Source organism: Hermetia illucens, chromosome 2 (assembly GCF_905115235.1).
Source record: "Hermetia illucens chromosome 2, iHerIll2.2.curated.20191125, whole genome shotgun sequence".
NCBI lineage: Eukaryota > Metazoa > Arthropoda > Insecta > Diptera > Stratiomyidae > Hermetia > Hermetia illucens.
Genome location: NC_051850.1, coordinates 113,019,276 through 113,043,098, shown reverse-complemented (window position 1 = coordinate 113,043,098; position 23,823 = coordinate 113,019,276). Strand labels below are relative to the sequence as shown.

General features: G+C 39.3%; 1 protein-coding gene across 8 annotated transcripts in view; it reads left to right on the top strand.

Annotated features, from left to right (window-relative positions):
- LOC119649798 (protein encore) overlaps nucleotides 1-23,823 on the top strand; it is a 160,154-nt gene that overhangs the window by 101,226 nt on the left and 35,105 nt on the right. For all 8 annotated transcript variants that reach the window (XM_038052103.1, XM_038052102.1, XM_038052109.1 and 5 more), the window contains one exon: nucleotides 4,772-4,921. In XM_038052103.1, coding sequence (XP_037908031.1) covers nucleotides 4,790-4,921 — 132 coding nt within the window. In that variant the 5' untranslated portion in view covers nucleotides 4,772-4,789. The remainder of the gene's footprint in view (nucleotides 1-4,771; nucleotides 4,922-23,823) is intronic.

The following is a 23,823-nucleotide window of genomic DNA, read 5'->3' as shown; positions in this document are numbered from 1 at the left end:
TAATGAAAGTTCAAGTAGTGTTTTTCGGAAATGTTATTTCTGATATTAGATGGATGAAACACAGAAAAGTGAAGGCTCCAAATGTGTGCCCTGTAAAGTGAAACAGGTCCCATTCTCAGAACCTAATCAACCAAAAAATCTGAAAAAATGACGGGGATGAATCGATACAAAATCTAGGCTTCACAATACGTCCCATTACGATATCTGCTACAATAAATACATAATAGCATTTTTATATTTTTTACAAATTTATCAAAAAACCTGCCATAAGTTCATTCTAGAAGTACGTCAATGTCAATATAGGACATAATTTTGAAAAATTTAAAGGCAATCCAACTATTATTAACAAAGTTATAGAAAGTCAAAATTTTGTACTTCACGTGAATTCATTGCTCTCTAAGACGTGTTTGACGTCTTCATTATATAAGGCGAACTCACATGGACGGCGCAGTTGGAGCTTGGAGAAATACAAAGGAATATTTAAAATTTTTAGCTTTGTACAAATGGAAAAACCTGCTTAGAAAGTTTCTCACACAAGATTAACACAAAATCTTTAATACCAAAAGCGGCCAGCTTTCGAAGGAGAGCCGACCGATTGTTTAATTTTGAAAAATTCTCTCAATCGTCTGTATAAGATAAGATAAGATTTTGCATTTACGGTAAATTGACTCGCGAAGTGTGGTATATGTATCCAGGTAGAACAATTAGCCTACAGTGTAAGATCTTACACTAAAGAAAGAATCATAATCTTCCTGAAACATGACATATGTATCCAAGTAAGACACTTTGTTCTACATCTGCCAATTGTTTTTATTAAATAAGTTGGAAACCGAAAGGTCGGCATCTCAGGTATGGAAAGTTTTGTTGATTTTTTATGTAAGAATATCTGACTACACGATGTTTCCATTTTAATATAGCTCATATACTTTGAATAAAAATAACTTTGACCGACTATAACTTTGTTGATAATAGTAGGCTTTCCACCAAACCTTTTACTATGCTGCTTCATATTGAAATCAGTGTTTCTGCATTTTTGCGGATCTGGGATGAAAGAGGGTTTCGCAATAACTGTTCAGAATATGAAAATATATTATTAAATTTATTCGAGCAGATCGTAACGGACAGCCATAATTTTTTTCAGATTATTCGGACGGGCAATTTCTGAAGACCAACTCCGCACTCCATCCTATCAAAACTAATATCTGCTTCCGGAAGTTCTAATCAAGACCTTTCATTTGACACCCCACTTCGTTCTATTTGGTGGAAAAAAAATACACCCCGCTCTTGGGTATATGGATACCCCCTTAAGTTCAACGTACATCAATGTAATTCATCGCATGGGTGGAGGTTCACAATTCCTTGTATTTTTTTAACAAAACCTTAAAAAGATTAGCTATCAAACATGCTCCAGACTCAATGACGAGTAAAATAAGGTGCTTGTAATCACTTTCTATCGTATTATCTGTTTGTTCTATAAATTACGGATCTTCTACACGTGGCACTAGAAGGGAATCCTGTCCTTCTATCTCTCCATATGTTTCCAATTGTCTAAATTAGACCCAGAATCATCATCAGCGACAAGGGCAAGATTTCAGTTTCTGGGAATAACTTATTGGTCATTGAATTTCGAGCAGAATATGGTCTCAATGTTGAAAATCTCGGATCAGAGCTAATAAGAGGATTATTATATATTCTCATTTATTGATTTTGTTCAACATTATGGTATTCTGGCTCTGAACTCGCAACAGTGACGAACAATTTTATTATTAAGAGCCGCGTAAGCCGGTTCATTTTCCAGTCTAAAGGACAAGATTTTTCTAAAGATATCGTTCCATGGACCTTTTTAAGTAGAGCGATTTTGGTTGTAATGTTATGGTCGCCGCCAAACATTCGGGTCATTTCCATTGCTTTTTTTGTTAATCTGTGTTTTTTGACCATGTTTTAAAGACTAACTTATAATATACAGAAGGCACCGAAAAATTCCGATTTTGCTAAGAAAAGAACTGCCAAATTTACCTGTTCCGCTATCAATTCGTTTGAATTCATTCATCACTATTGGTCCTGCACCATTCATAGTGGTGTATGAATGACTTCAGCTTCTCACAATTCCTTTAATATCTGCACCATACCTCACGGGGAAAGTATCCAATACTTGCCAGGAACCTGGGCACTTTACCTATTAATAGGGGGTACTTACTTGCCCCAATAGCAATAATTTAGTAAGCAACCTTTCAAGTTTCTTATCATTTCAGAAACAATTATAGCGTAATTATTATTCGTAAAGGAGAGAAGTAAAAAGAAAGTCACACAACACCTGGTGGTGAAAAAGGAGAGGCTCCTCACACAAAGGAAGGGGGTTGCAACACTTTTTTCACAGAATATGGTCATGTGAGGTATTAAATGAAACTACTTTTCGAAACATAGGGAAGTAATGTAAGTAATAGCAAAAAGTGGAACAGGTCTCGTTCTCAGAATCTTTCCAACCAGAAAAATCTGAAAACACAATGGTGCGTCTATACGAAATCTAGGCCTCAAAATACATACCGTTCTGATATTTGCACATTGCACTCATGTCATACAACCTATACATGAAAACTTTATATTATTGAGTAAGCTTTTGTACCCTTTATTATAGAAAAATACTGGGAAAAAGTATGAGACCCGTTTCTGACTGGACCTAAGAGGACGACTTTGCGCTAAAATTAAAAATTCTAAATTTGAAAAATATAATAAAGCAGATTGGTGATCCTCTGAAACAAATTGGGCCAGATGATAATCTAACACACTCGATAATGTCAATTAGCATCAGGTCATACATATGGTAACCGCAGCACCAAAAACACAACATTAAAAAGCACTGTTCCATCGAGAACAATAAAGATAAGAAAATACAACTCTGAGGTCGTTAATAATTCTTCCCATCTGGGGTCGAAAATCACAACCGACAGCAACTATGAGGACAAAAACTATTCCGCTCCAAACGGCTCACCGTAGAGCCATAGTACGAACTGAACAAAACAATGGTTTTCCCAGCACCCATTTATTCCTCGGAGACTTGAGTTTTTGACAAGAAAAATCGTGTTCTCTTAGCCGCGTTCGAAATAAGAATTCTTCGAAGAATTTTTGCCCCTACTGGAAGATGAACGACTCCGTAGCCAATAATGACGAAATTTATTAGCGAAACCTCGAACGTCTGGCTATGGATAAAATTCGTCTCAATCAGTTGCGGTAGGCGGGACTCTTAATCCGTATGGGTGAGAATCATCTAGCCGGGAAAGTCTTTGGTAGAAAATGAAGACGTCGCAGACCCTCCCTTAGATGAAACGTTAGGGATTTCGTTTTGAAAAGATAATCATAAAGTCATTTTTTCCAGATTTTTCGAAGGGGTACATTCTGGAAATAGAACCTTGATTTAAGAGAGCTCTTTCTAACTCCTCTTCTCCGTTTACAACAAACTATTAGACTTCTGTCGAAAAGTATTGCTCCAGATTCACTTTTGAGACACCGCCACTTTTAAGCGTATCGAAACATGATGTTATTGAATGCATGCGTTGGAATTCAGAGTTCCAATACCCCCATCAAATTTCGTTTTATTTCCAAAAAAAAATGGGTATGACAGACAAACAGTGGACCGATCGTAATAAAGTTTTGTTTGACACAAGACCTTGAAAACTATATGGAGTATATCGCTTGCAGATTTCTGTGTATTTTAATGTGCAAAACAGCAAAATGATCGTTATCCAATGATAACGATATGGTTACCTCCTTCAGTGTCACCAGTGGCAAACATGTAATGTTTTACATCAGAAAGTATTTTTTAAAAACGCCAGTGTTTTACCCTTTTACAATAAACCAATTATGCATCATCATCACTTCACTCAACGATTTTTACCTATGTTAGCCACGCTTTTAATCTGTAAATAAATAGAATTACATACACAAAGGACGGAACCATATTTAATCCATGCCTTTAAAAATTTCAATTTGTTGTAATTCTATTATTCGGATAAGTCAATAAGACAATCTAAAATGTGCTTTTGCACATCGAATGATCAGAGCATAATAAAGATCTCAGCAAAAGCCTTTTAGCAAATCACCTTTGAATTACTGATCTAAAAATAATATATTCCCGGCGGCCTACTGGCCGTAAAGAATTTGATTACATCATAAACACAAAATCTCTCTTTCTTTTTATTGAAATTTTAGGAAATCATATGATACGCATACATACTGTGCACAAATGACGCCAGCGAGTATTTTTTCTCGTCACTGAATTGTCTATAGGAAAAACTCATTCTCTTTTGAATCACTCTAGACTAACATCATTGATTTGTGACATCATCTTTCAAGCTAATAATATGCCCGTCTGTTCCTTCAGTCTACAATTATAGGCATTAGATTAGAGAGAGGTATCGAAATAAATGCTTTTCGCGTTTCAAATGCGATTAACCGTTCAGTACGTTATAGTGCCTCCACGTTTACTTTTAAATTCTGGAGCACTTTATCAAACGAATGTGATATGAATAGGTGCCAATATTTGAGTCTGTACGAATCAATGCGAAATTTGATTCCAGGCCCTATTCAATGGGGTGACTTCATGTTAGTCCTTTTCAATAATAATCTCGTCAATAAAGGCAAATAGAAAGAAGCTACGTGTACTAAATAAATCCACATAATTGTTACGAGCCACATTACTAGATATTGATTTTTTTCCCTTATTTCAGCAAAATGAAACTGTATAATAATCTTCTCCATTTTTCTATCATTTTAGCTTTTATGAGACGAAAAAATGAGTTCTGCGCCAACTCAATTGGCTGTGGCACCGAGCGCCTCGACTTTGGTTACAACTACAACACAAATCAAGAAGGAATTCCTCGAGGAATCATCGTATTGTCAAAATAGTTTACCACCGCGTTCAAGGGTAAGTTAAAATTCTTAATAGAAATTCAAAGGATTTTAAGTTAGCAAATAAAAATTAGAAGAATGCTTAAGGATTGAATCAATTTTTCCTATTGTTTTCGTTTGGCAATAAGTGGACAAGGTCTCAGATACTTCAAGCCTAAATTCTGGCGGACCACAAGTACTTGATCATAATGTGGTGCATCTGAAATGTGCTCAGATTTACTAACTAAACTTCAGTTGTGTAATTTCGATGAACTGTTTAATAATATCTTTTAGCAATATGAGTGCCGATAATATCATTACACACGGGGTTTCAAAAACCGAATTGACGACGAAGCAGTTGGAGAGTATAGCGAAACATCTATTTAATATCATATCAGATAAAAACATTTTATTAGATTTTATCAATTTTTCCAATGTTTCTCCAAATGCGCTGGGCGCTTTGAGTGTAAAGGTTTGTCCATTTTAGTTGAAGAACTTTCTATGGACGCAAATAGCCAAAATCATCATTCACAAATTTTATTAACTTGTACATAAGCATATGTCTGTCTCAAGTAATTGACACTGATATACAAATAACTAAAAAGAATCAAAAAGGAAAGCTAAAAGCTGTCCCCGTTCATGTGAATTCACTTTATATGATGAATACATCATACACGTCTTAGAGTACAATGAATTCACGTGAAATATAAAACTTTGACCTGACCTTTTATAATGTTGTTAGAAATAATTTGATCGCCTTCAAACATTCTAGAATTGTGTCTTATATTATCACTTATACCGACGCCAAATGTTGAACTTCGAGAATAAATTTAAGCGGGATTTTCATGTAAATTTCTAGATAGATAGATTTCTAGGTAATATGCTATTATTATTTTTTTTATACAAACATCGACCTATGAGGTATTTTAAGGCCGAGATTTCATATTTCACCATTCTGATTTTTTTTTTCAGATTTGTCGGTTGGATAAGTTCTGAGAACCAGACCTGTGTTACTTTTTGGGGCACATTTTCGTCCTGTGTTTCACCGCATTTCAAAAATTAGATCAGTTTCGAAAAGGGACACACAGCCCACATGTTCTTACCAAATTTCGTTCCAAGAGGTTTAGCGAATTATAATTGTTTCACACGAATCCTTAAGAACGATAAGAGGTTGTTCCGTGCCTCAAATCCCTTTCCTTCTCGTTCAGTAACGCAGTAGTCTATTTTGAAATCCCGAATGGAAATATTCTAGATAGCTCAAAACCTCCAACAATTTGGTGCACTTATCAGCCTTTCAATGGCGTTATCAACCAGTAAAAACTGGCATCACCAATAGAGTTTTAACTCCTACATCGGTTTTATGGTTTTACATCTTGCTTCCGCACCTAGCGAAACACGGATGCCGCAGCATCGTCGTAAAGATGATCTAACTCATATAAAATTTGTTGGCTTCATATTTTACCGGTCCAAAAATTTGTGGTATAATTTTACATTCCAATGTGTCAGTAAATTCCTTCGACACCTGCGTCAGAGACCTTCTTTCACAACTATAAAGTAGCCCTGGGAAAGTAACAATGGTATAAATATATTCTTTAAGAAAATATCGAAGATTAGTCAACATAACACAATATATTTATTTTTCTTTTATTATTCAGTAAAATTGATTGTATACATTTATGCCAACGAATATTCGAATCACTAAAATATTTTTCAAACCCATTTGTCGGAATCAACTTCAGTTCATGCGGTGAATTCTCAAAGTGGTAATTTGAGTTTTAGAAAAATAAAAAAGTCAGCCTGGTCTGGTATCCGACGTCAAATCACGATACAAATTCCACTGCCACCAATGAGATTTGAACTGCGACCTTTCGTACGGCAGCCTTGTGCTCTAATCACTCAGCTATCCGGATACACTGTTCTGTTAAATGCCGGATAATTTCCACGTAATATTGTTTATTTATCGTTTGAGATTCTGGCAAGAATTCCAAATACACAACCCCACAATATTCAAATAGTCAACGTTTATCCCGGAGCTATAAAAGCATATGAAGCATATTCATATTGCTGCCTTATAGATTTTCCAGGCTACATCGTCCTCATCCATACGGATTAAGTGACCCGTCCATCGCAACCTATTGAGTCGAATTTAATTTACAACCAGAAGCTGGTGCTCTTATAGGAGGCCAAAAATTCTTCAGAGGATTATTCTCTCGAATGCGGCGAAGAATTCGCAATTTTTCTTGCTAAGAACCTAAGTCTCCGAGAAATACGTGAGGACTGGCAAGATCATTATCGTGTACAATAAGAGATTCGACCCTATTCCGAGTGAACACTTTTTGTAAGCTGAAAAAAAGGCCCAAGATCTCGCGCCGCCTGCTCGATCTGGATGAAGGCAGATTGTGCGTCTCGGGTAGGAATGTCAATATCGTCGGGATAGACCAGTAGTTGAGTGGACTTAAACAGAGTAGTGCTTCTGGCATTTACCTCAGCATCACGCATCATTTTTTCCAGAGCCAGGTTGTCTTAGACTGTTGCTTTTATCTGATATCGCATATTGGTCAGGGTCAGCCTAGTCAGTCTTACCAATTTCGTCGGGATATCGAATTCTCTCATGACCGTATACAGTTTTACTCTGGCCATCCGAACCAATAGGGTGGACCTATTATCTTCATGAATACCACCGTGTGCAAAGCCCCGATGCTATTGCTTCAGTCCTATATTTTTTCGGAGCACGTTGGAATTATTTATGCATATAAAACAAAAAGTCGGATGAATGTCTGTCTGTTTGTCCTTCTGTTCTTTTGTCTGTCTGCCATACTCAATTTACTTGAAAATAGCTAAAGTTGGTAGCCTATAAAGTCCTTGAAATATAGTGAGTAACATGATACACTGTATTTCGATTTTTTTTCCACAGAATTTAGACATTTGTAATGTATAAAATGAAAGGTCTCAATTAGTACTTTTTAAAGAGGCAAAAATTGTCGAAATTAGTTGGAAAATAATGGAGTTGCAACTCAAGTAGGAGTGTCCTATACCTCGTTTCAAACATCCATAACTTTGTTGATAATGATCTTCTGCAGAGTTGAAGTTTTGTGAGCGTATCTACTTTTAAGGCTCTTTTGGAAATCGAACCCCTTGACCTCTTTCAAATTAAGAATTCTCTATAATGTCAATATCCACTTCGAAATAATGGGTGGATCTATGAGAGGTTGTGCTTTTGCAAGTTCCTGAATTACCGATCATTTAAAAGGATAGAAATTTTCTGGAATGTTTAAGTTTCGCTACTCGCTTGAAGCTGCTTGAAATCACATTTTCCCTCATTCGAACAGTAAGCATTCTTCCCATGTCGTGGTGTGCTCTTCAAAAAAAGGTAACTTGCTGGTGGGAAATACATTTATATTTGTGGTAATCTGGAACTAAAAATTCAAACGTATTTTTATGCTATGCCTTTACCTTCAGAACCACGATTATAGTACCTTACTAAACATCAAAATGGCAAAGTTGTAAAAATAAATTTTCGAAGATCCCGTCTAGTTTCATTCAAAGTCCATAGTAATAAGAAATTATTAACGGGAATACATAATTGAGTTTCGGACCAGAACTACCGATGTGTAGAAAAATGTATAAACATTTCAGCCCGATCAATTCAACAGAATTATATGTAGTACTGCCTCTGTGTTGAAAATTTTCGTTTTGTAGACACCCCAACATGCAGCGTCCTCTTCTATTTGTTGTAATTTGGTAAATATTTTGTATCCCGCACCAACATTTTTTCAGTATACCCTGAACACTGCTTTCAAAATATATGCAAAACAAAAAACCGATTTCTGGAAACTTTCACATAAGAAAACCACCTTAAGATTTCGATGGGATGAGATATCAACTTGATAGTTTGGTATTTGTAGGACTGCCTGTCTGTCACACCCGATTTATTCGGAAACGGCTAGATCAATTGTTACGAAAATTGGTGAGAGTATGTAATCTGGTGATCCCTTTACATAAGTGTGTGATCCCTTTACATAAGTAAGTGGCGCCATCTTGTGTTAAGTTTAAGGGGGGGCTCCCCATACATGTGAATGGAGGATGTAAATTTTTTTTTCACAGAATGTAGCCATGTGGGGTGTCAAATGAAAGGTCTCAATTAGTACTTTTCGAAACTGGTTCAATATTTGATATTGGGTGAAACATGGTGGAGTGAGCGCTCAAAATATGACCCCCAAAAAGTGTAACAGGTCTCGTTCTCAGAACCTATCCAACCGAAAAATCTGAAAAAAATCACAGTGGTGCATCTCTACGAAATCTAGGCCTCAAAATATCATCATCATCTGCACAAATAAAGTTAATAATAGTATATTTCCACATTTTAGAAATTTACCCGGCACCCCCCTTATGTTCATCCCAGAAGTACAAAATTTGGCATGCGTGTAATGAAGAATATAACACACAATTTGGTCAAGTTTGAAGAAAATCCAATTATTATTAACAAAGTTATAGGAGGTGAAACTTTACAATTTTTTGTGAATTTCGTTCCCTCTACAACCTGCATGACGTCATCATCACATATCAATGTTTAGGGTGAGCGTAATATCTATGGCTGTAATATGTACGTATGTCTCGTAGTTTGGGAAAATATGAAGGAGTATGTTGGATTTGTAGCTATATACGGATAGAAAAATGTGCGCTGAAATTTCTTACATAAGGTGAACACAAAACCTTTATATCCGAAGCGCGAGCTTCCGGTATTCCGACTTGTTTTTTTTTCTGGAAATTTATTATTTTAAGGCAACTCTTAGATGCAGTCTTTAGTCTATTTTCTTTGCGTGAAAGTTGTAGATAACCGAAACACTCATCGATTCAAAAATATAAAAGTAAAAAAATACATTCTTTGGGCATATATTTAGATTAATATCATATGCCAGAAATGTTCTCTTCTGCTACACGAAATTTATCATAATAACACATATCTTTGGTTCCTTGGCGTTCATTAAACCTTCTGCAGACAAAAGTCTGAAAATAAGATACGGCTAAGTTAGAAGCCAATTCCTTAAAACCTTAAATGATAAAAATCCTCATCACTATTTGAATTTAAAAAAGAAAAGTATATCAATGTAAAGCCACGTAAGTTATTCCAAGGTAGAAACTATTTTCTTACAAAGTCCAATCGAAAAATTGATTGACAGACGACCAAGTCAATGCTCTCCTCTACCTTGGAAACATCCTTGAAATTTGAATATATTCCCGTCGCCATTAAATCTCATTACCATCTTAATGGTCGTGAATTCACGAAATATCAAATAATCAATGTAACCACCAATTGTTATCGAAAAATGAAATCAGTGACTCTAAGGAAACATAAAATCAAATGAAATGAAATTTATTCGGCCAGCAAAAAGCGGGCACTGAATTCAAGGTTACATTAGCCACTCCCACCAAGCGTTTTCAGGTAGTTCCTTTGCCTTGAGGAAAGTCCACAAGATTCCCAGACCTGTGCATATAGAAATGTTTTACAGCCAAACTATTTTCGCTTTCATTTCCTCGAATTTCTGTAACACGCCAACAAAATAATAAATAACTCAATATCCTATACATACCAACAAAATGCCTCCATTGTCCATTGGATGATGACGAAGAACTCACGTCAATTAGTTTTCATCGATAAAAAATCGCGTGCCTTTATCGATAGTGTTACCTTCGACGTTGTGGTCATCGGACGAGGCGTTCTTCTACGTATCATGTATTTCATTTGTGCGAATATAGAGTAAAGTGAGAGCTTCGAAATAGATTGGGAGTTCTCAAGTTTGAAGGAACTAATATCAATTATTTTTTCTTTTTTCAAATTGACATTGGTTTTTCCCCTTTCCTTGAAAAGAAATGATCGAATAAGATGAGCGTGAGAATGGAAAAAAGATGGGGATTTGCTTCGATTTGAAATCCACTATATTGTTGGCAATATTTAAAGCTAAGAATTGATTTTATGGTTCAGTCAAGTAGCGTATCTTACGTTGAAGTAAATCTCGGTAAATGATTTAATTTGTTCATTGACAATCAAATATATAAATCTTAAATTTATACTATCCTTTAAAATGTGGAAACGTAAAAAAAATCGAGTCCGACTTTTTCAGTTAGTTCTAAACGAAATGGATGCTAATGCGAACTATAGAATGAAAAAGGTCAGGCTTTCTAAAGCCGGATTTTACATTATTGGCCGCTATCTCTTCCAACTGATTTATTCGAGATTAGGCTAGAAAAATTGTTTTCTCATAGAGATAATGCTGCTACCGCTGCTGCTTGGCCCTTGAAACGACCATAGTATCTGTATATCAGGACTATTTTCAATTCGTATGTTCCATACTTTTTGAGTTTTGTAACTAATATGTTGTGACGTTCGGCTGTTGAAAACAAAACCTTTTTAAAATCGATTTACTCTCTGCCTGTCTGTCCTTCACAAAGGGTACTCCTACGAACTAGTGGAAAGGTGGCAAATTTGAATCGCCTTACAGGCAATAGATAATATTGTTCTACGTTGAGTTTAGGAGGAGATCCCCTTACATGCAAAAGGGAAATGTAGGTTTTCGAAACATCAGTCTTGGATGCAAAGGGGTGGAGCACGAGGCTCCGAAACGACTCATGTTCAGAAACTACCCAGCCTAAAAATTTAAAAAAAAAATCCTGTAGTCCGTGCATATGGTATCCCGGCCTCAAAACACTCTACGTTATGACATCAGTTCAAATAAAGTTAATAATAGAATATTATGAAATGTTACTGCAAACCCCCCTTAAGTTCATTCTAGATTTTACAAACATTTTTACATAAAAATTAACAAAACCTTTCATATCTGAAACACCGAGCTTCCGGTTTCCAAGCTAAAAATATTGAAGCAATTTCATTGGACTTCATCCCATAAATAACATGGTCTTCGCTAAAATTTCAATGCAAAAATGAACATTATTATTTGATTTGCCAGTTGACGACACACTATGTTATCAATCGCCAAAAATTTCCTACTTTAATTCGTTGTAGTGCTTTTTTATCTAAGAATTTCCGACAGGGATATAATAGCTTTGAAGGAACGATAAAATGGAAATCATCATTTTCTATATTTGCTCTTCTGACAGTTTATTGTGTGAAACGTGACGACTTCTTAAACCTTTTCGAGCAGCTGGTGTCACTTAACTGCTCTACTGAGCTATGCCAACAATTACGTTAAAAGTTCCCATGAAGAAAGTGTGGCAAGTTTTTTCGACTAGACAGACTCCAATGATGCTATTAGTTTCTTCCTCATTACGCATAAACTTGGCTGAACGCTTTTAAAACACAGACGTTAATATTCCATAATAATGCCATGAAACAACTTATTTCATTACACATTTTAAATGTGGAAAATAAAACAGATATGCTCCTTTGACATTTGTCAACAAACCAAATTTCAGTTATCTGTCGTTATTCGTTTGGTATATCATATATGGATTTTGTGAGTCATTTGACAATGCAGAAATGTTTTTTTTTTTTTCAAAAGAGGGAAAATGAATCCTAAAAAGGATGAGCCTCTCGGTGGACCTATTTGTCTCAAGTCAGATGGTGTTCTTGTTCCATCATATGTCTGGTTGCTGCTGGCCGTATTTATTGAAGAATGGGGAAGTTACCCGATGTTCGCTGGGTGCACTGGTACATTACAATGATAACTATAAACCCACGATACATCGCTGATAATAATCTCTGAGTAAATTTTCATCGACTGTGACCTTTTCCAAATGAAATAAATTTGGCACACAGGCGAAGAGTTTTCTAATTCTTCGATAAAATGTACATTATATAATTTTTATAAATGTCAAGGTTGTTCAAGCGATTTCACCGGATTTTCTCCAGCAGCCGCATCTTTGGAGCTAGCCCAATGAAACCCAGTCTGCCTGCGCATTTAACCTCTTCCGTCGTTTCATCACATGCTATGCAAATGGCCTGTTTGGACATCACGAGATTCTTTTCCGCCTTTGCATCAGCATGTTACATACCAAATGGTATATTTGGCCTCGACATGACTTTCTTCCGTGTCAGCAGTTCGCAGCGCAACAGCAGGTGTCGATTTGTCGCCGACAATCAAATTTACAATAATAAACAAGTGTTCTTGTGTTGTGTACAAGAACACTTTCAAAACAATTTGTAAACACGGAAGGGTCAAACATAGGTGATTTTAAGAATAACGTTACTTTTACTTTTGAGTTGTGTACAAGCCTCTGAACAGAGCTAAAGGGTTCTATCCGAGAACACTTTACGCGCGGGAATTACTTTAAAATCGCTTTTGATATTAACTAAGTAAAAATTATTAATAAGAGTGAAATAGAATATTGTGATTAGAAAATAAAGGTATGTTGAAGTGGAGTCGCGAGTGTTCTCATTTACTTAAGCCATACAAATCGAGTAAGTATTCTTTCTAACCCCTTTAGTGTTATTCTGTTTCAGTGGTGTGTGATTACCCCATCGTTCCGAAGTTAGGTTTCGGCAACCCGGAACGAAAGCAACCACGGTCCTCGAGTTAAAGATCCAGGAGCTAGTGCGCGAGCTTGGCCAACGCCAAGCAGGGTAGTTCACTGGAAGAGGCCGTTTAGGAGAATGCTGGAACAGCTGGTCCGTCGAGCCGGATAACGATCCAAGGTAAGTTTTTAAATAAAAATTACTATTATAAAAATAATTTCTCTTGTGAAAAAATATATATAAAGTGCGGGAAATTATAGTGATTGTGTTTCGTTTACACAACATAAAACACTACTTGAACGTCAACGTTGGTGTGCATTGTTTTTTGTGTTGTTGATCCGTGGGCGCGTTCAAACCCAAGGCAAAGTTCCTTATAGCGTTGCGCCTCCCACGTTTCTCTAACGACATTCTATCATCGTTGGTGTGAATTTTTGTAGTGTTGTTGATTCGTGGGCGCGTTCAACCCAAGGCAAAGTCCTTATAGTGTTGCGCCTCCCACGTTTCTCGAACGACACTCTATCATCGTTAGTGTGAACTTTTGTGGTGTTGTTGATTCGTGGGCGCGTTCAACCCAAGGCAAAGTCCTTATAGTGTTGCGCCTCCCACGTTTCTCGAACGACACTCTATCATCGCTGGTGTGAATTTTTGTGGTGTTGTTGATCCGTGGGCGCGTTCAAACCCAAGGCAAAGTCCTTATAGTGTTGCGCCTCCCACGTTTCTCTAACGACACTCTAACAACGTTGGTGTGTTTTTTTTTTTGTAGTGTTGTTGATTCGTGGGCGCGTTCAACCCAAGGCAAAGTCCTTATAGTGTTGCGCCTCCCACGTTTCTCGAACGACACTCTAACATCGTTGGTGTGATTCTTTGTAGTGTTGTTGATTCGTGGGCGCGTTCAACCCAAGGCAAAGTCCTTATAGTGTTGCGCCTCCCACGTTTCTCTAACGACACTCTATCAACGTTGGTGTGAATTTTTGTGGTGTTGTTGATCCGTGGGCGCGTTCAAACCCAAGGCAAAGTCCTTATAGTGTTGCGCCTCCCACGTTTCTCTAACGACACTCTAACATCGTTGGTGTGATTCTTTGTAGTGTTGTTGATTCGTGGGCGCGTTCAACCCAAGGCAAAGTCCTTATAGTGTTGCGCCTCCCACGTTTCTCTAACGACACTCTATCAACGTTGGTGTGAATTTTTGTGGTGTTGTTGATCCGTGGGCGCGTTCAAACCCAAGGCAAAGTCCTTATAGCGTTGCGCCTCCCACGTTTCTCTAACGACACTCTAACATCGTTGGTGTGAATTTTTGTGGTGTTGTTGATCCGTGGGCGCGTTCAGACCCAAGGCAAAGTCCTTATCGTGTTGCGCCTCCCACGTTTCTCAAACGACACTCTAACATCGTTGGTGTGTATTTTTATTATTGTTGTTGTTACGTGGGCGCGTTCAGACCAAAGGAAAGATCCTTATAGTGTTGCGCCTCCCACGTATTTTGTGTGTCGTTCATATACACTGTCCGTACCAAACGGAAATATTTAATTCAATTAAGAGACAACCAGTTGAAACAGAAACAAAAATGGAGATCCAGGAGATCATTGAAGCTCAGCAAAAGCGGGTTTTGAAAGTTGAAGAGGTTCGCGAGACGCTATGCAAACTGCGGCAGGAAAAGCGAACTAAGGAACGCTTTGAAACCGCGTGGAGTGAGGTCCGGCAGATCTATTTAGAGTTCATTGCAGAACATAAACGGCTTCTATTATTGAATCCCTCGGCAGATTTAATATATTTTCGAGAGAATAAGCTGGGACTCATGCAATCAGTTTATTTGAAAACAAAGGAGTTCGTTGAGAGAGTTCATCCCTCTCTTATCCCTGAGGAGAGACAAACAGAGGTCGACCCGTTAACTTTGGGACCAGTTAGGGAGCAAGTCCCTAAACTCCCGCCAGTGACTCAAAATTATGTAGATCCCGGTGAAGGAAGTTCGAGTAGGGGGGCCGTCCCAAGACAAGTTGAAACCGGGTTATTAGAACGAGACTTGGGCATAGACATCAACGACAGACTCCAAGGTGAAGCGACAGCTAGGGATCTGCCCAGGAGTTCAAGCAGGTGTGAAGTTGCATTTGGAGGGGCATGGGGGGCCTGTGATAAGGATAGACAAAATTATCCAACGTGGAGAGACGAACCGCGTACATCTAATCTTGGGCCCTTCTCCACCCATCTACGACCGGACTATTTATTAGATCCTAGTCAGCCCCGCCCAGAATATTTGCGGACTCCTGGACCAAACCGCTCAGAATTCTTCTTGGATCCCAGCCAGACCCGGCCAAACCATTTTGGTCCTTCGAGCCATTTTTCCCCTTGGAACTCAGGATATCGTTTTAGACCCGCCCCACCCATCCCAGATATTCCAATATTCAGTGGGGACATCAGTCAATACGAACCATTCAAAAGCCTCTTTAACTCTGTATACGATGGTTCTGAAATCGGTTTTGCGGAGCGCTTAATAATGCTTCAGAGCAAGTTAAGAGGCGATGCAAAACGTGTAATCGACCATTTAGGGATATACGGAGAGAATTACCAACAAGCATGGGTTCTTCTTGACCGAAGGTACAGTAATCGTCGGGCCTTAATAGAAAAGGAAATTCAGGCGTTAGTTGACTTACCTCAGATAAACCAAAGGGAGGCTAGAACGCTGGGAAGAGCATTGGATACCATGCGTTCCGCAGTTCAGAACCTACGGAAAGCAGGATTCAATGCAGATGAAGGTATTCCATTCATTCCGTTCGTCCTGACGAGGAAAATGGATATGACAACTCGGAGGGAGTTCGACTTAACGTTACGAGATCCAAAAATGCCCGTTACGATAAACGACATAGACCAATTTCTAGAAAATAGATATGTGGTCATGTCCCCCGGTTGGGATGGTCTAAGTGGGATATCCAAGGCGGAGGATCTTGGGAATAAGAGAAAAACCCAGAAGGAGATAGCCTTGGTCTCCAAGTCGGATGGTGAAAAGAGAAACTGGATTAAATGCTTCTTATGTATGGGGAAGCACTTCACAGCCCAGTGTCCTCAATTCATTGAAAGTACCGACAAGGAGAAACTGCTCCGCCGTTATCATGTTTGCATTTACTGTCTCTCCCACAAATATATCAGGGGGGAAGCGTGCAATAAACGCAAGAATCTCCAATGCGAAATATGCAAAGGGCAACATCTTACTGTCATGCATCCGTGCAAAGGGGATAACCCGTCTTCTGCTGTTCATCATGCCAAAAATTCGACAGCATTGTCATGGTCCGGAACCGTTCTTCCAACAGCTGTCGTTAAGCTAGAGGCAAGAGAAGGACATGCCGTTCCAGTTCGGTGTTTGATCGATCAAGGCAGTCAGAGCAGCTATATAACCGAAGGTCTAGTACAGAAACTTCGGTTAAAAAAGAAAAAGACCAACATCGAAATTTCAGGGGTAGGTGGTGTGTCAGCAGGGAAAGTGTCAGCGGTTGTGTGTCTCACCCTTAAATTGGACGATGGTTCCGAGGTCAGCACTAAAGCGTTAGTAGTCAGACGGGTAACTAAAGGTTCCCTTCCACAAGTACCGCCGCAAGTAAAGGCATTGTTTCAAGGGAAGAAGTTGGCGGATCCCGTAACGGAACATGCATCTCACGTTCCAGTTTTATTAGGGTCTAGTATCCTTCCACAACTTTTCGTGAATGGAGTAGAAACCGTAGATAGTTTCCTGCTCCAGAACACGAAATTGGGATGGATTGTGTCTGGTCCGGCGGAATCCTCGGTATCGAAGTTCACCTCAACACATGTCACAATCAAGGAATGGGAACAGGACTTAAGGGCTTTTTGGGACATGCCCCTAAGTAGAGATGAATCTAGTCGCATAGATGACGAAATTTGTGAGGACCTATTCGTAAAGGGTCATTACCGAGAGAACGATGGCCGATACGTGGTACCGACCCCGTGGCGACAAGATAATATTAAACTAGGAAACTCGTACCACAAGGCTGTGCAGCACTATCTCGGTCAGGAGAAAAGGTGGTTGAAAAACAAAGACCACAAGCTCAAATCGGATGAGTTTATGGAAGAATATTTTAATTTGGACCACATGGCTGAAGTTCCAAAGGATCATCAATCTGACACTAGCGGCGAAGTATATTATATCCCGTATTTAAGCGTGGTTCGCCAAGAGGCCACGTCGACGAAATTGCGGAATGTCTTCAATGCTTCCAGTCCGACATCAAATGGTGTGAGCCTTAACGAGATGATCCATCCCGGTCCAAAGTTGCAAAACCATATTTTCGACATTGTCACTAGAATACGCAGGTTTGCGTATGTATACTCTAGTGACATTACTAAGATGTATCGGCAGATACTTTTAAGACCGGAGGATCAGATCAAGCTTAGGATTCTCTGGCGGGCAAAGCCTGAGGAACCGATAAGAGAGTTTTACTTGAAAACGGTGACCTACGGGTTAGACTGTGCACCCTGGCAAGCAATTCGAACGCTTCACCAGGTGGCAGACGACAATGCTCCTGATGAGGAGATCAACTGGATCATCAAGAACGCGTTCTATATGGATGATCTGTTATACGGGGCGTCCAGTATAAAAAAAGCATCAAATTTACGGACCACAAAATCTATGAAGGTCTACATAGTGGTCTTCGTATGTATGTCTACTAAAGCGATACATTTAGAGCTCTGTACGGATCTTACCACAAATGCATTTTTGGCTGCGTTTCAAAGGTTCGTAAGCCGGCGAGGACAGCCGAAAATGGTTCGCTCCGACAACGGCACAAACTTAGTAGGGGCTTCCAAAGTGCTCAGGGAAGCCTGGGGAAAGTTGACCAGTGAATGCGAGGAGAGGTTGGCTCAGCGTCAGATCGTATGGCATCATAATCCCCCAAGAGCCAGCCACTACGGAGGGCTGTTTGAGGCAGCAGTGGGGAGTCTAAAACGCTACATAAAGCGGATGCCTTCAATTTCCAACCTGACATATGAAAATTTTCAAACTGCCGTCTGCACATGGGAAGCAGTATTAAACAGCCGACCATTGTATCCGCTGGCTGATAATAGTCATGACCTACAGGTACTAACTCCTGCACATTTCATCATTCAAAGAAGCCTATTGTCACCTCCGGCTGGGGAAGGTCTAAATGAAAGTCTCCCAGCAACCAAAAAATGGCTTCAGATCCAGGAACTGCAGAAGTGTTTCTGGGTCAAATTCGAGACTGACTATTTGGGGTATCTACAGAAGCGGTATAAATGGAAGGCCCCCGGTAGGCAACTGTGGCCAGGTGAACTTGTTCTAATCAAAGAAAGTGGTCACAGGCCATTAGATTGGAAGACCGGGCAAGTGATAGAAGTTTTTCCAGATCTACAGGGCACCATCCGTCAAGTAAAACTAAAAACTGCTGGCAGGGACAATATACATCGTGCCGTGCATCAGCTCGTTCCCCTTCTTCCAGAAGAGGAAGCTGAGCCCTCTCAAGTGCAGGAAGCAGATGATAATGCGTTAGAACCGGACAAGGTTCCACCTAACATTCCCTCCCGAACGCGAAGCGGAAAAGGATGGAAGCCGTGGTCTCTAGCGCAAGTGGCTACTCTGCAGTGTATATGCCGAATGCCCGCCACAGTGGTGTCCTGGGCAGTGGACCCGGTCTTGGAAACCAGAATTTTGGAATTGGGATTAGTGCGGGTAAAGGCATTTGACCTAAAATATACTATTGCAACCTCAGTAAACCTCACGCGTGATCTCGACACAATGTCGCAACAGTTGGAAAAGTTCCATAAGATATGTGAGCGGCAGAAGGTGGAGGAAGTCCAAGAACATTGCAACGAGCTGAAACTTACAAGCGAACTGCAAGTCGCTGATGTTAATCGACAGTTGACCGCTTCCTATAAGGTCAACCGAGTTAGGCGGGCCTTTGGTATAGTCCCCATTATATCAAGTAGTTTATTGAAAACAGGTGCTAAGTATATCCCCGGTCTCTTAGCGGCGGGGACAGTAGCTTACCTTAGTTACCGAGACATAGCTATTCGCGAGGAAGTGAAAGCTCTTAGACATCAACAGACAAAAATCGCAGCGTTAACGTTAAACATCACAGACCTAGAGTACCATCAGGTGGAAAACCAGATAAATCAGCTAATGGAGCAGCAGGGGAAAGAAATGTTAAGGCAGGAGCTATCGGAGTTCTCCCTAGGAATTAAAACATTAATTAGCGAAATCGTTGCCAAACATGAGCAATTACGAAACATTCGACCTACCAAGGAACTGACTGCTTTTATAAGCCAGGTTAATAGGGAGGTCCCTGGGGTAGTCCTGCCGAAACAAGATGAGCCAGAAAGAGTGTTCGAGGTTAATCCAGTGTCTGCATGGCTTCAGAATGATCTCGTTACGATCGAATATACAATTCCTCTTGCGTATAAAGAGGAATTTAGACAGGTAGCAGTTATCACCCCTCCAGATTCTAAAAATAACACTTGGGACTTGGGGACAACGATACCATTCCGCATCCTATTCGTTGGGCCCAATGCGGACAAGTTTTTCTTCGAGGAAGAGTCTACAGAGATTCTCCCTCGCCTATATGAGACAAAATTGTTACGCTCTGGACCATCATGTATTAAGGAAATTATACGGGGAGGCCAACAATTAAAGGATTGGTGTTCGACCACGCGGTGGAGCAATGAGACCTACATCGGTCGCATTAGCCCCCATGTTGGAGTGATATTCAAAGGGCAAGTTGATAAAATACCAATCACGTGTAATGACACTCAGTTAGAAATTCGGTTTCCTGTTTCTCTAGTAGAGCTCGACTATTGTACCATGGGCGAGGTCCCCTTCCCGATAAAAGAGATTCCACGAGCCATTACAGTAAACTGGACAAAGGTGTATGAAACAGTCACTCCTCGGTTTAATCTTCCATCAACCGAGATCAGTCACGTCCGAGACAACAAGCACCTTATAGCCACATTAAAGAGAGAACTCGATGGAGTAATTAATGACGATAATGTGTTCAAACAATACATTCCCCACGGTTGTACTTTGGCAGGGTTATTAGTAGGGGCCGTTATCGTAGGTATTTGGGTACGGTTAGCCAGAAAGAAGCGAGAGGGGGATGACGATCACCCTACCTTTATAAGCCATCTAGCAACAGCGGATCGGCAGCACGGGAGATGGGGTCAAGAATCGACAAACCCTATAGGTATCATGTCACCCGCAAATTCCTCAGTCTAGAATTCCTGTGTATACATTCCCATGTAAAAAAAAAAAAAAACAAACCCGTAGTTGGATCCGAAACTGTAATGTAAATAAATGAAATTAAATAATAATCACTAACCTACGTAAAATTCTTGTGTATGAATGGATTGTAAATAAGTGACTAATACAAATTAACAACAGACCGGCGGCAAAAAAGTCACGGTCAAGAACAGTAGCATGGTGTCAAGGTATCAGATTTGTTTTGATTGTTTTTTGTTTTTTGTTATTTTGGGTGACGGTCGCTGGATATGTGTTGTTGTTGAGTGCAAGCAAAAATGAATGCAGATGCGTGCAAAGTGATTCAATGTCTGGGGCAGCCGGCGCTCTGATTTCAAATGTGCAAAGTCAACGCTTGATGGATCACATTTCTTTACCGTGGTACGTCATCGTGAATCTGAGCTGATGAGGTATTCCCTAGGCATTGAATCGCTTTCGAGTAATTTTGATTACTACGCGTGTAGTTTAATTACTACCAATAGGTAGCACACTTAAGTGCACAATGAAAAAAAACGAAATATAAGTAATCTGAGAACAATTAACTGAGAGTAAAAGTATTGCAGAAATAGTAAGCAAAAAACGAAATGTGGTGATCTTGTGAAGTATGAATATTTTCTAAATCAACACTAGAATTAACTATAAACACAAAATGCATATGAACATAATGATAACTACATCATATACAAGCAAAATAGCATCCAAATAAACGATTCAAGTTTTCCAGGCGTTTATAAAAAACGACCCCAAGTATTTATATTTGTGTAATTATTACATTCTTCATTTTCATCCTCTTGTAACAAAGTCCTAGGGTTAAATAGCCTTTTTTATTATAATGTTTAAAGAGCAGATTCGATTATAAAGGAATAATGAACACAATGAAGAAACGATACATTTAAGAACAAACAAAATTGTGGACCCTTCCGCAAAAAGAAAATTAGGCATAAGCTTTGATATGTATAATACTAACAAGACAATCGACTTCATCGGAAAAAAACAACACATCAACACCCGGAAGACAATTCTGCATCAATCGGAGATCTACCAGGGGACTGGCTATTGATGGAAGGGGTTATTAAGGCGCTACGCACTACTTAGGGGTTTCCGTTTTGGGCGCCATCATTTCGATCGTTAGAGGTAGAAGGATGGCCTTACACCCTTAGAATGCAAGCTGGCAACGAGTGACACCAATACGAGAGTTTCCATATTCAGAAACTTGGGACCGTTTGCCAATAGATAACAGTCCAGGTCCAGGCAATTGGACTTTCTTTGCGCGGGAGGATGTTCAAGCGATTTCACCGGATTTTCTCCAGCAGCCGCATCTTTGGAGCTAGCCCAATGAAACCCAGTCTGCCTGCGCATTTAACCTCTTCCGTCGTTTCATCACATGCTATGCAAATGGCCTGTTTGGACATCACGAGATTCTTTTCCGCCTTTGCATCAGCATGTTACATACCAAATGGTATATTTGGCCTCGACATGACTTTCTTCCGTGTCAGCAGTTCGCAGCGCAACAGCAGGTGTCGATTTGTCGCCGACAATCAAATTTACAATAATAAACAAGTGTTCTTGTGTTGTGTACAAGAACACTTTCAAAACAATTTGTAAACACGGAAGGGTCAAACATAGGTGATTTTAAGAATAACGTTACTTTTACTTTTGAGTTGTGTACAAGCCTCTGAACAGAGCTAAAGGGTTCTATCCGAGAACACTTTACGCGCGGGAATTACTTTAAAATCGCTTTTGATATTAACTAAGTAAAAATTATTAATAAGAGTGAAATAGAATATTGTGATTAGAAAATAAAGGTATGTTGAAGTGGAGTCGCGAGTGTTCTCATTTACTTAAGCCATACAAATCGAGTAAGTATTCTTTCTAACCCCTTTAGTGTTATTCTGTTTCAGTGGTGTGTGATTACCCCATCGTTCCGAAGTTAGGTTTCGGCAACCCGGAACGAAAGCAACCACGGTCCTCGAGTTAAAGATCCAGGAGCTAGTGCGCGAGCTTGGCCAACGCCAAGCAGGGTAGTTCACTGGAAGAGGCCGTTTAGGAGAATGCTGAAACAAAGGTCATAATTCACGAAAAGTCAGACAATGGTTTTCTGCAATCGCGAAAAGTATATGTTTAACATTTTCCAGTATTATTGTGTTCGAAGTAGTCGTGGGTTTTTGTTGATTGAGAACCGTTCGTCCATTTCGCGCTTACATTCCTCTCTAAAGATACCTGTATGATAGGAAAAGATTCATCGAAATTTTATTTCATAACGAGTGTGCACTGTCATCGCATAAAGGACTGTTAAGAGCAGAAGTTTTGCGGTGTACAGCAAGCAAGGTTATCATGATTCTTAGGTTTGCCTTGGGGAACTAGACACTTCAGGTACGAAAGGCTTTGTATATTTCTTTTATAAAAATATTTGATATATCGATTTTCTAGAAAAGGGTGGCCAACAGTTTCGTCCAAGTTTGACATGATTTATTAGACGCTCTCTCATCTATCCTAGGAATAGTGTGATCGAAAGTGGTTAGAGGTGTCTATTGTTCCCTTATATATATTCGCAAACATAAGTTCGAATTTCAGCCACTGCAAAAGCGTATGGTTTTCATCCTAGCTATAACGAACACCAATATCGTGTTTGCGAATGTACGAGTATGTACAGGTGATCAGCATCTGTGATCCGTTTCGATCACACTACTCTCAGGGCAAAGGTGAATGGATTATCTCTGTCCTGGTTAGGACTAAACTAGGAGAGATATTCGATGACACAGAACACATCTATGGTAAAGAATTAACACAGAATTCATCTATGGTACATTGCGAGGATAAAAGATGTACCAGGGAGGCTATGTATCTAACGATTTCCTATTTATTTGATCACTGGAACGCAGCTAAAAACATAACGAAAATATATTTCAATTTCTAGTAATATGAAAAATTATTACAGAAGCCAATATGAAATTCAACACGTTCTTCACTATAAACAGCACTTCTTCTTATTGCCTCCGTTTGCCTAAGAATTAAAGACATTGGTACTTCATCTAATTCCCCCAGCCTTCGTGCCATTCTCAGTTGGACTGTGACCTTAAATTTATCACTTAAATGTTCTTTTTGGTACTTCAAAATGGCCAGCCCTTTTTCAAATTTGAATATAAACTTTAATCAAGTCGCTAACAAATTCATTCAACTCGGTGTATCAGTATGTGTAGGTTTAGCGAGTCAAACTGTTCAATGT